At 39.1% G+C, this 13,238-nt stretch overlaps 1 protein-coding gene across 2 annotated transcripts in view; it reads left to right on the top strand.

The window, feature by feature from the left end:
• The first annotated feature begins 1,299 nt into the window (after positions 1-1,299).
• Positions 1,300-13,238, top strand: part of LOC138060479 (transient receptor potential cation channel subfamily A member 1-like) — a 42,806-nt gene continuing 30,867 nt past the window's right edge. Inside the window, exons 1-7 of one of the 2 annotated variants that reach the window (XM_068906272.1) lie at positions 1,300-1,406; positions 6,478-6,591; positions 9,349-9,508; positions 10,768-10,952; positions 11,520-11,627; positions 12,248-12,356; positions 12,829-12,926. In XM_068906272.1, the coding sequence (XP_068762373.1) occupies positions 6,505-6,591; positions 9,349-9,508; positions 10,768-10,952; positions 11,520-11,627; positions 12,248-12,356; positions 12,829-12,926 (747 nt within the window). In that variant the 5' untranslated portion in view covers positions 1,300-1,406; positions 6,478-6,504. The remainder of the gene's footprint in view (positions 1,407-6,477; positions 6,592-9,348; positions 9,509-10,767; positions 10,953-11,519; positions 11,628-12,247; positions 12,357-12,828; positions 12,927-13,238) is intronic. The other variant, XM_068906273.1, reaches the window with a different exon arrangement.

Here is a 13,238-nt window from a genome sequence, read left to right as displayed (position 1 = left end):
TCCTCCGAATGAGGTTAGTACTTGGATGGGGGACCGCTGCGAAGTCCCCGTGACGGCGATCAGTAATTCAGCTATTTTCTTACTTTCTTTCTACGTCAAAACGGCTGAACAAACCGGTTCCCAAGAAATATTGGAGTATTTGTGCTATGCAAATACTTCTAATGAAGTATTCGTTCTGTGCAAAATACCGTAATGTTCACAGCGGAACACACAAGTATAACTACGAAGCAAGATCTAGAAGTAACGTAGAAAATTCTTCTTACCTTTAAAGCTTGTCTTTCTCAAAGAAAAAACATCTGTCCACTTTATCGAATAGTTTAATACTGTGTCAATCATGGCCGGCGGAAAGATTCCACAGTAAATATTTGCTTTCCTCGCAGCAACAGAACTGTGTCGCGGTGGCCGAGCGGTCTAACGCGCGCATATGATCGCGAAGCGCAGGGTAAGTTTATGGTTTCTAATTGGGGCAGGGAAGTTCGGATAAAGTGTAAGATATGAAGGTAAATTCACCCGATCGGAGCTTAATTCTAATATCCGTGGGGTATGCACATTTGTGACTACCAACAAGAAAAAAACGACACCAGTCCGGTTTTAAGACGTGATATGCATTCCACGTAATTAGGCCTAAAACAATATTTAGGCTTAACTGATAGCATTTCTAATGGGTTTGAGCTTTTTCAACAGTTAAGTTATAACCTCATTCTGCATTTTACCCCCGGTCTGCAGTTTGCGTTTTACACTGACCGCAATTTAAGCATTTTCCTCTTATGGATACCTGAAAAAATGGGAACAATTCTCGGTTTTCACATGACGTCACGGCCGCCATGTTGGAGCCCCTAAACAAAGAAACGGCGGCCATGTTGGAGCCTAGACCAAATTCTCTTTGAATTCAACTCTATTATTATGCAAACTTTTCTTTTGTTTTCGTTGAAAAACATGGCTGTTGATCACGTGAGTGAAAACCAACAATAGCTTAAATTGTGCAGGTAAATGCGAGAATCACTTCACATCTCCCTTTCATCTAAAACCTGCACTTCAAGTAGATACATTTATGTCATTCATCGAAACAAATCACTTATGAACTGATAATATACATATAGTAGAATTTTTAAAAAGTGGAAAAGAAGTAGCACACAAAACAGAGCTTTCAGAAAAATAAATCAGGCGATGAGCACCTTGACAGAACAGTAAGAGAAGTTCCTGGGGCAGCCCCTCCTACCTCCCCCTCAACATTTTCGGTCTTACCCCTAACTAAGTGCAATGTTTGCCTGTCATCGTGGTTAGTCATCCATAACATGTAAGAATTATAATGTCAATGCGTGGTTGCATCTCTCGCTTCATCACGCTCTCTAGTCACATGCAGATGGTGGAAGGCAGTGCGTGGATTGCCGAGTCATTGAAACCAGGTAATTCAAATGGAACAAACGTTAATCGTATTGCCATTTCAATTACCAGAGAATTTTGGCATTTGCTTTCATTCTCTTCCCAGATCATTGGAGAAATGAATATTTGTTAAACAGCAAAGATAATTGCTTTACGCTAGATGCTGGCTGTAGCGTAAAATGATTCTGAAATACATTTTATCGACTTAAATGTTATCAAATGATCAACACTTGAAAGATGAACATTTGCAGGCACCTGTTTTAGGCTTTCATACTGAAGTGTATTCCTCGTGGAATTCACAATAGCTTCCGTAATTGTTTCATTTATTTATCATGCAAATTTTAATAACCTCTTCGCAGGATTTAAATCACTTTGCGAAATCGTTTACCAACACATTGATGGAATGTTTTCACTTCCATTGATTCATGCAGCGAAACGGTTATATGAATAACTTCTACGTTCCTGTACAAAAATTCACATAATCGCACAGCAGTTTAGTAAAATTTATGAAAATGTGCAAGTTTAAAGTTATTAGATTGTAAGGAAAAGAGGTTTACTTAAGTGTTAATAGTTATTTTGGCGAGGTTACTTCAATATTTTGGCGCTGGCCTTCAAGGGAAATATAATGGAGAAAGAGTTGGTTGGAAATAAATGACAGTAAAGACCCAGGAAATCTGGCGAGAGCTCATGCTCTGGTTTCAAGTGACTAAATTTGACTGTAGCTTAGACAGTCACTATTCAGACCACAGAATCGTGACTTGCTACGCTACAATAAATGTATTTATACCGCAGTAGCGTCAAACTATGTATGCAAGATTGTCAACCTGGGGCGGTTGCTCGAAGACCAGGTGGTAACCTATAGGTTTCCATGGTATTTAACGCAGGTTAGCGGTAACTATGCTTCTAGAAACCCGTCCTGGCCAGGGTTGGGTCAAAGCATGGTTAGCGCTAACCAGCGTTAAATACCATGGAAACCTATAGGTTTTGATATCTGTTAACCAACGGTTAGCGCTAATCGGGCTTTGAGCAACCGGCTCCTGGTTGCAATATGGACTCTCACTGGATACTAATAGCAACTGTTCCTTCATCAGGCGTTTGAGTAACTGTCAAAGATCATTAACAAAATTAACTAGAATTGGTCTTGATTTTGAAACCTAAAAAAGCATAAGGTCTTTCAACCCTAATAAAGTTAATGCCTTGAATCGACACTATAAAAATGTGATATTTTTCGAGTTTTAAATACTGGCTTTGTCTTCAAGCCAATGTCAATGAACAATACACCAAAATTACTGAATTAAAGCTCATTTAATTGAATTGACCAGATCAAATCAAATTTCGATTTTACTATCTGACAAGGGGAAAATTTGAGTACCAGCGGAAATATCACTCGCAGCACAGTTGAGAAAAAGCTCTGCCCGTCATGTTCACTGCTATAGCAGAGGTCTCTTTTCGCTGGACTGACAAGTGCCGGAAGAGACCTCCGCCATGGGTCGAAACTCACTGTGTTGAGCGTATGCCGCGGTTACTTAACTTGGCGACCCAATCCTCCGTGATCATGTTGTGTGGGCTCATTTAACGGCGGAATTACTGTAAAGGGATGCGCAGAAGTGTGGGACACAGCGGGCTCAAGTCACAGTCAGCAAACATATCATGGGCGCATGTGGTTTGAATAGTGCCGTCCAAGCGGTTGGAACTTTCACAACACTCTCTTTTTTTATTAAAATGAACTTTAAAGAGTATTAGGGGCTAACTGGAAAACCTCGCGGTTCCTTTAGCCTCCAAGCTCCAAATAATTAATTACTATTCTTTAAACCGGTCTTTTTAAAACTTCATTTCGAAACAATTTTTACGGTGTGACCTTAGAAGTTCAATTTCGCTAGTGGTTTTCTTGTTTGGCTGCGGCCGAAAAAGTTGCTGATAAATAGAAGTTAAATGGAACCAAAGCCAAAAAAAAAAAATACGAGCTTTGTAGAAGGGTAAGGTCCGTGTACCTTCCGTCCATTTAATTTTCATCAAAATAGAAAATTGAAAATTAGGAATGACAAATTTCGATTTTCAATTTTTGATATTCAGAAAAACAGAAATCATGGGTGAATTCTTAATTCTCCTTTGTTTTGGCCTTTCACATTAACATGATTAAGCGACAAAGCTCTATCTTAGTATAGATTTCCTTTGCTTCAGATTTAATGAAAATAGAAATACCGGACAAGATTTGCTAAAATGTCTTAAAGAAACGAACATGCAAAAACCAGTTCCAAAACTGAAACTCAATTTTTGATTTCCGCAAATACGAAAATCAAAAATTGAAAAACGGGACGAAATATGTGTGAGGGGAGGGGACGGCAATACCGGAAGTGGAAAAACCAAGATGGCGGCAAGACGGTCGACGATGCATGCATAGCATGGAGAAAATGTAGGTGGAAAACTGCAGCGACGTTTCTGCACAACCTTCCACATTATTGTTCGTACATTTTTTGTTTGCGTCTTTTGGCCTGATTTCACAGGAGCCTTGCTGTATTAAAATTAGACCAAAATATTGTTAAGGTGAGCGGGAGGCAAGTGTTTACTTCGCAGTTTGTGCCTTACAATGAATTTGCTTTATTTCTGCTCCCAAGCATTACTGTTTCGACTTGTTCTTCCTGTTCGGCATAAAGAAATGACTGAACGCTTTTGATGGAACGGGCTGGCGAAATTGTCCTCGGTCACCCCTTCCTGTTTCATTAATTAGACGAAATAACAAAATCTGACACTTTCAATCAATTTTATTTTCTTTAAAACAGGAACTACAATGCTTGATGCCATTCTCACTAAGCCATTCTGATGCATTTCGTGTGAGCTGTTGTAAGTCGGGCCCCGGTTGTTCAAAAGGTGTATAGCGTTATCTAACGGATAAATCACTATCCATTGGATAGCGCACTACTGGTTTCGCTATGACTTATCCACTGGATAGTGATTTATCTCGCGGATAGCGCTATCCTTCGTTTGAACAACTGGGGCCAGGGGCCCGTTTCTCGAAAGTCCCGAAACTTTACGGGCCATTTTCGGATGTCACAATTCCGTTTGTATCTCAAGAACTGAGAGGATTTAAGTCGTCAAATGTAACAGTTATTTTTCTTTTTGCCACCTTGAAAATATGTTAAGAGATCGTCTTTCCAGAAAAAGCGGTTGACAGTTTCACAAATGGCTTTTCGGGCCCGAAAAGTTTTCGGGATTTGTAAGAAACGGCCCCAGGGGCCCGAAAACAGCCCGTAAAGTTTGGGGACATTCGAGAAACGGGCCCCTGGCCCAAGTTGTTCAAACGAAGGATGGCGCTATCCGCGAGATAAATCACTATCCAGTGGATAAGTCATAGCGAAACCAGTAGTGCGCTATCCAATGGATAGTGATTTATCCGTTAGATAACGCTATACACCTTTTGAACAACCGGGGCCCGACTTACAACAGCTCACACGAAATGCATCAGAATGGCTTAGCGAGAATGGTATCAAGCATTGTAGTTCCTGTTTTAAAGAAAATAAAATTGATTGAAAGTGACAGATTTTGTTATTTCGTCTAATTAATGAAACAGGAAGGGGTGACCGAGGACAATTTCGCCAGCCCGTTCCATCAAAAGCATTCAGTCATTTCTTTATGCTGAACAGGAAGAACAAGTCGAAAAAGTAATGCTTTGGAGCAGAAATAATAATCAATGTGTTGGCCGAATGATATGTGCGAGTCCACATAACAAGGTCGTTATGAGCTGTTTCAGCCAGGTCGTCAAGAAGAATTTTACTATTCCACGACACAAATGAACCTGGGGATGCAGTGCAATTATTTAAGGCAAATTCATTGTAAGGCACAAACTGCGAAGTAAACACTTGCCTGAAGGGGTAGTTTCTAAAGAAACTGTTGTGCTGCGTCGGTGGGGAAGTAGTATACAAAAATTTGGTTTTATCAACGGAGTTGATAATGTAAATTGGCCACCGTACAGAGATTCTAAAAGCTGACGTTTCGAGCGTTAGCCCTTCGTCAGAGCGAATCCAAGCTTTTAGAATCTCTGTACGGTGGCCAATTTACATTATCAACTCCTTTGATAAAACCAAATTTTTGTAAACACTTGCCTCCCGCTCACCTTAACAATATTTTGGTCTAATTTTAATACAGCAAGGCTCCTGTGAAATCAGGCCAAAAGACGCAAACAAAAAATGTATGAACAATAATGTGGAAGGTTGTGCAGAAACGTCGCTGCAGTTTTCCACCTACATTTTCTCCACGCTATGCATGCATCGTCGACCGTCTTGCCGCCATCTTGGTTTTTCCACTTCCGGTATTGCCGTCCCCTCCCCTCACACATATTTCGTCCCGTTTTTCGTATTTGCGGAAATCAAAAATTGAGTTTCAGTTTTGGAACTGGTTTTTGCATGCTCGTTTTTTTTCAAGAAATTTTGCCCAATCTTGTCATATTTCTATTTTCATTAAATCTGAAGCAAAGGAAATCTATACCAAGATAGAGCTTTGTCGCTTAATCATGTTAATGTGAAAGGCCAAAAACAAAGGAGAATTAAGAATTCACCCATGATTTCTGTTTTTCTGAATATCAAAAATTGAAAATCGAAATTTGTCATTCCTAATTTTCAATTTTCTATTTTGATGAAAATTAAATGGACGGAAGGTACACGGACCCTTCATGTTTTAACAATTCAATTCGGTTTCCTTTTAATTATTTTTTTTTCCAAACGGGAAGATGATTTTTGATGTTGATTATGCATTAATATGTAAATCAAACTTTCTTTATATCATCTAGTGCTAGCAAACAAAGATAAAATACATGCGATTGTTCTCTACCAAGAGATTGCATTAACCTTGACACCTGGCGTCCTCTTAATCAAAGTGAAGAAAAAGAGCTTTTTTATTTCGCTATGAGACGCTCTTGACCGTAAAATTCGAAATTACTTGCCTAAGAAATGAATACAGACCATGCCTATTTCTGAAACCATTTAATTATGTCATTATTTTTTTATGTACCTGCGATGCGCGTAGAGTAGAGTTGATGGATAAATTAAATCATATGACAATGTTTGAAGATCAACCCGCTGATCGATTTTTCACATGTAGATATTGAATGGCAAAGCGGAAATTGAAATGGGACCTGACTCATATGGACTTGAAAGGCTCATTTCCAACGCTGCAAAAAGAAATTTGGAAACGAGAGAAATGGATCTGTTTGAGGTAAGGTGGAATAAAGCGAATTTTATTCCGTGTTTCCAACTACTTTTTGTATATCGAATTCTTTAAAATTAAGATCGGCTTCTCAGTCTTGAAAGAGGTATTCTATATAACTGCGGATAAAATTGAACCAGTTACCTAGGATTCAAGCCTCTTGATCTACTGAGCGGCTATTGCCACAAAAGACATAGGGCGTTAGCGTAGCCGGCAATCAGTCGCCGACTTGTGAAACCTGTCGTCCTGGGCCCCAGTTGTTGAAACGATTGATGGCGCTAGTGTTAATCTGCTGGATAGAAATTCATCGTGTGGATAGCACTATCCATCGTTTGAACAACTGGGACCTGTGTTCTGTGCGATGACCACCTTTTGGATCCGCTACTGGGAATCTCGGCTAAACGGTCTTCAAAAACGTGTTTTTGGGGAGAGGAGGAGTGTAATTTAAAGTTGTGAATATCGGGAAGACAATTCTTTGAGTGTTATTCCTCAGGCACTTTAATTAAGGGCTGTGTCCTGTCGCACAATAGCAGCAGCTTTCCAAATATTACTACTGTACATTGCAGAAAACTACTCTTTTTGTAACATGCATTTAAATTGATATACTATTGCACAAAGTCGAACAATACACGGTCTTCATCAGAATCCACTTCAAATTCGTCAAAGGGCTGAGTGCGCATAGCCGTGCAATCTGCCAACCATAATATCTTAGTCTTGTCCGCATGAATATGTTTGAACGTTATGGCAGTAGGATCAGTCGATACGAAAACCCTGCGTGAATATTGTTTGCTTTTAATCCGTGAAATATAAATTAACCTATTTGATCTTTACCGACTGTAACCTTAGAAATGTTCCTATCTTGGAAAACATTCGTAATTTTCTGGCACCTAAGTAATTTTTTATCAAAAATGTCCATCATGTTCCAATGGTCAATAAATTTGAGTTTACTTTTCTCTAAAAATCGCCGGGAAATGATCTTAAGTGACTAATTTGCACCTGAAAAATGACAAGAAAATGTTAAAAAACAAGCTGAAACAAGTTTGATAGCGATCTTTTGCTGCTACGATTTTTTCCGTTACATAGCCGTTTGTGAAACTGAAATCCGGCGCTCGTTCCAAAAAGATGGTTAATTAATTAGACATTCCCTGTCATAAAACGTCGTCGTTTTGCGGAACGCACGAACGAAAGTTATAATGATCAAAATCTTACAAGAGATTACAACCGATTGTTGATCGGCCTCTTTGAATTAGGCCAAGCGACTTCCCGAAACGGTCAAATGGTTAAGTCACCACAGTTGTACTTCCTTCAAGTGTTAGCGAATTTAAACAGATCGGCCTTCCAAAATGGCAGCTTTTATTGTTTTAATTAAGTTTCATTTAGCTAGGCTGATAGATAGTTCATAAATAATGAGCTGATGGAAATACAGTGCATAACTACTCCATTCTTTTATTCTCGTTCTAGTTTTTAGTCTAGTCCAGTCTAGGATAGTTTGGTCTTGTCTAGTCTATGACCTAGTCTATTCGTCTCTAAAATATATCGACAGAAATTCACACGAAAAATATCGCGGTACCAACAAACTTGAAACGGCTCTCTATTAGTAGCTTTAAAAAGCGGAATAAAAATCATCTCCTCAAATAACCTGCGATCAGGCTCTATTTTAGTTTCGCGCGGTACGTACTGTGGAGTTGGCGTTTAGCGAGCGAGCGACGACATAAGAGAACATATGGGCGAAGCTAAAAATGGGCCTGACCGCAGGTTACTCCTCAAATGTAAGTCATAGCTTTGAATTTTCAACTAAATTTCACTTGTAATCATATTTATTATTTATTATTTTTTCTCTGTCTGTTTGTGTGGACCCAATTCCAATACTAGGGTTGATCTCTGATGGAATAATTGGGTATGAAAACTTCACCGTAGTGTTAGGCCTCATTCGAACTTGGAATCATTAACCTCAATATGCTACTGAAGGACAACAATTAATGATTATATTTATTATTGTTTTCTGACTTTTCTGTAAGTAATTTTTGATATAACATCTCCATTCCGTTTTTATAACACTTCTTGACTTGTGAAATAGTTTATTTGTTTCTTTCGTTCCTTTCTTTACTTGTAAATAAGCAGCAGCCAACTCGAAAGCTTTTCTACTTTGGTTGTGGCACACTAATTCAAAAATTGTACACATATATATATCTTCTATTATTTTGTTTTCTGTAGTTTTTTTTTTTCTTCTTCCTTTTTTATTCTTCCTGAATAGTGTGAATAAAGGTTGTTGTTGTTGTTGTTGCCCGAGACTGAATCAACAGACTTCGGGGATCAAAACTAGAATATATTGGAGAAAGGCGAGCGCCAACACTGCGCCAAGCATGCTCATTATGTTGTTCAGTCTCTTTCGCAAATGTTCATCATAGACGGACATTGTCGTTTTCTCTTCACCATGGCCACCACCCATTGAATCTGCCGTATCATCATAGCGGCATTGCCTTTGATTAATTAAGGCTGATAAACTGACGTTTTGAATAATCTTAAATATGTGGGGATTTTCAACCTTGGCCAAGTTACTTTTGCAGGCCGGTTCGGTAGCTCCAGTTCACAGTATCAGTGCCCATCTCACCATATATCATTCCAAGAGCTTTTCTCTATTGAGGGTAGGGCGAACCAAGGTTGATATGATGTAAATACAGCTTCCGTTCCTATAATTTGATGCTTTTTTCAAGTTTTGTCAAGGTGGTATCTGATAATATTAAAATTAGGACTTTTTTTAAATAGGCCTGCTGTGAGGGCGATACAGCTGTCTTGAGGTCCCTGCTGGAGCAAAGAAGTATTCTGGAAGTCAACCAACTTAGTGACTCTGGGCTGTCAGCGATGCACTATGCCGCGCGCAGAAATAAAAAAGAAGTAATGCAAGTATTAATCGACTACGGCGCAGGTACGTAAACAAGATTGTGTTCAATTCAACCTTGTTATTATTATGCTATTAATTCACATTTTAATCCCTTTGGAAAATTTACTTATTTCTTCTTTAGTTTGGGAGAAAACAATTTATCTTCTCCGGGATTGCATTCTAAACCCCCCAGGTCTAATCCATCTGAGATACTGCTCCAAGTAAGAAAGAATCTTCGAAATGTGCGCATGTGGATGCATGACGTTGATAAGTGAACACTTACTATCGGCTATCCCCTCCCTCCCCCTCTCCCCACCCCCACCCAATTTTATTTTCTCGTTTCGTTATCAAAATATCTTTGACAGGAAAATTGACTTAGTGCAAATTATTCTCCTTAATTTTGATAGTTAGTTCTGCCTTTTGTACGAACCATGGAAAGTGATTTTAATCAGAAATACCGCCCACCTATAGACGAACTGTAAAATTGATACTAAAGGGAATTCAGGAATGGTCTGTTTACAGTTTATCCTAAAAATATCTTTAATCGTTTTATTTTACGATCGTCAATCAATCACGATTTTATTCACACCCAATTTACAGTTTGTATATGCAATCCTTTACAATAGGAAAGAAAGAAAAGCTAGCCAGGTTGGTCTTGATTGCACTTTCATTGGGGTTGTCATTATAAAATAGAATATATCTATTTATTATATACTCAGCGTTTCTGATTGGTCAATGACGAGTGCATAAATAGGTTATAGAATGCAACAGGGAAGTTGCTATGGAAACAAGGTGATGGGGTTATTTTGTTGTAAAAAAAATAAAAAAAACGTATGAACTTGCTTGTACATTTCCTGATTTATGGGGTGCTTACCATTTAGCCAAATAATCCGGATGGAATGATCGTTGCATAAAGGTAAGCGATTTTCCGAATTTAATGACCAACCGGATGAGAATGACGCTTACCATTTACTACACATCATTCCATCCCGCATATTTTACTCGATCTTGTGAAAAGGGCCTGGAAACGGAAGGATTCTCGCAAATGGTAAGAGCATTTCGCGAATTCCGTTCCGAACGGAAAAAGAGGACTACCTCTGGAGGTTGTCCACAATTTCCGAAAAGATTTTCCGGAAAATTGCCTTTCCATTTGACCTCAAACCGAAATTTCCGGATTTTTTGGCTAAATGGTAAGCACCCATGGTCACTCCTGATGTTTGCAAATTTCAAATTTTCAAAATTTCAAATCATCACTCGCGTCCATAAATCATAAAATGCACATATATAATTTTTTTTTGTCATAGACCTCAATGTTATTGCATCAATGGGAAATAAACGGCTCACTCCGTTGCATTACGCTGCTTGGTTCAACGCGTCCGAAGCAGTGGAATGTTTAATCCAAAACGGTGCTAATGCAGAGAGTTCCTCTGCGTTCGGGCAGAAACCTCTTCACTGTGCTGTGTCAAGGGCCAGTGCGGAACTTGTAAAGGTGGGTATATGCAATTGCTTTAGGGAATTTAGAAAATGTTTGAAGCTGCTTCGATTCTAACTAACATCGCCTTGATGGTAAACAGTTGCAACGGTGCTGTTTGTTGTTTCATCAGCAGAGGCACGTTTCTCGAAAGTCCGATAATTTTTCGGGCCCGAAAAGCCATTTATGAGACTTCCAATCCGCTTGTTTTGATGGGCTGGGCTTTAAACCTGTTTACAAGAAAAAAAAAAGCAAAATAATTGTGGAGTTTGATGACTGAAAACCTCACCGTTTCCAAGATATTGCAGAAAGAACTGTGACACTCTAACCACTTTCGAGAAACGGGTCCCCGGCCAGGGCAGAACAGAACCAGGTACTTCATGCATCTCCTCATACAGAGTATCCAGTATTATAAAGACGTATACAACGGTCTATAGAGGTAAACAAAGGGTTTATGTTGGTGTTAGATGTCCCACCGCAACAATACGAATTGAACGGCTACTTCCCATTTTCCAACAAGTTTGACGTCACGACCGCCTCAATGTGGAACATACGTCATGACCGTTTCCATGTATTCTTCCACAGACAATGCTTACCAAAGGGAAAGCCAACCCGAACAGTCTCGACAATCAGAATTTTTCACCTCTGCACCTTGCAACTCAAAGAGGAAGACTCGACATGATTCAAATCCTTGTACGTACGTGAAAAAAAACATGCTTAATCGATCACAAAATTCTAAGGTTGGAATTAACTCTATGTTTACAATAGTTTCAGAAACTTTTAAACTTTTTAAACGATATCCCTACTTCTGAAAGAAACACAACATATAGGTCTTATCTAAGAAACGGTACAAACCGGATAATATTAGCAACGAAGAAAAGGGAAAATAAAACAAACTTATTTTGTTCGATCTTGTGGCTTTATGACTTCTTTTTTGGGCGATCCCCTCTTAACCTTCGTAGGATTCATGGCCGAGATTACGCAATTTTTGACGGAAGTTTGTTTGTCAGTTACGTCACGCCAGTGCAACTGAACGTTCAAATTGTGAGTTTGGGCTGCCTGTGATTATACTGTTCTTTTGGACCCCAGGGCGGTCATTGTTCATTTTGCCATTTAAAGTTTAACGGTGTTCTCTTTCCCTCTTTATCAATCTCTCTGACTGAATTATGTTCCCTACGATTTTTTGTTTTTGTTTCCGTTTGTTCTCCAAACCCCACTTAAAAGACCGAGTCATGTTTCGATCGTTTTCCTTGCTCCCAGTATTAAAGAGCTTTAGAGATGACAAATTAACATTCTTTATTTTTGTATCACAGTTGACATATGGTGCTGATTTTCGCGCACAAAACGACGAAAGCGAGACACCGATTCACATAGCTGCTAAAGAAGGTCGGAACGAAATATTGAGGCATTTTCTACAAAGAGGTGAGACAAGTGCAAGATTGCAAAAACGTTTGTTACGGAAACATTGGTCTTTTTCGACTCGAACTGTTTTGAGCTTCCGGATCCAAATCTGGGAAAAAAATATATGTGGTCATCATTATTTAAGAGACTCGGAGAATTCTTTGGAGAGCTCTTTGAGCCATCTCAGCGACAATCCGATTACGGGAGATTACAATTACTAAAGGTTCACGAAGTTTCCCTGTTCATTTTACTCAATCGAACTATTTTATTGTAACCTTCCTCAGACGGCTACTAGCTGAGGAGCCACACAAATATCAGTTTTTTATATATTTTTTCCAAGAATCGCTTTTCAATCAACAAAGATTTTCTGTTTTGGACAACAATCTATGAACTCACACAGGAAGCAGTGTCGAATGTCTCCCTTAATTAACTAACCCCCAATGGACTCTGCCCCTGTATTTTGAATTAAAATCTGATCAACTGATTTTCATAGCAACTATGACTGGCACATCCTGCAAGGAACTCATCCACAGCGAAAACCACGAAGGAAATAATTGTTTTCAGTTGGCGGTGATTGGCGGACACGTGGAGGTGAGTATTCCCAAGTGTGCCGGCTTAACCTAATTAAGGACCACGTTAAGAATTTATCCGTTGACCAACTTGAGAGCTTTTTACATGGATGAAAGAAGAATTCCTTACCATGCAGATCATAATTGGCCAATTGAATCTGAAGTGTTATAACAAAGGAACAACACACACAAGATGGCGGATCTACAGAACACTGCTTTATTCCCCACACCACGTGCCTGGTGCAAACGCTGACCTGATGTTACATCTCCCATTTTTTTAGCGAAAGAAAAGCAAGAAAAAATTACAGAATTAACAAACAGTGGCAATGCAAAA

Source organism: Montipora capricornis, chromosome 8 (genome assembly GCF_036669925.1).
Source record: "Montipora capricornis isolate CH-2021 chromosome 8, ASM3666992v2, whole genome shotgun sequence".
NCBI lineage: Eukaryota > Metazoa > Cnidaria > Anthozoa > Scleractinia > Acroporidae > Montipora > Montipora capricornis.
The sequence above is the reverse complement of the archived record's forward strand: the minus strand, read 5'-3'. Positions and strand labels throughout refer to the sequence as shown.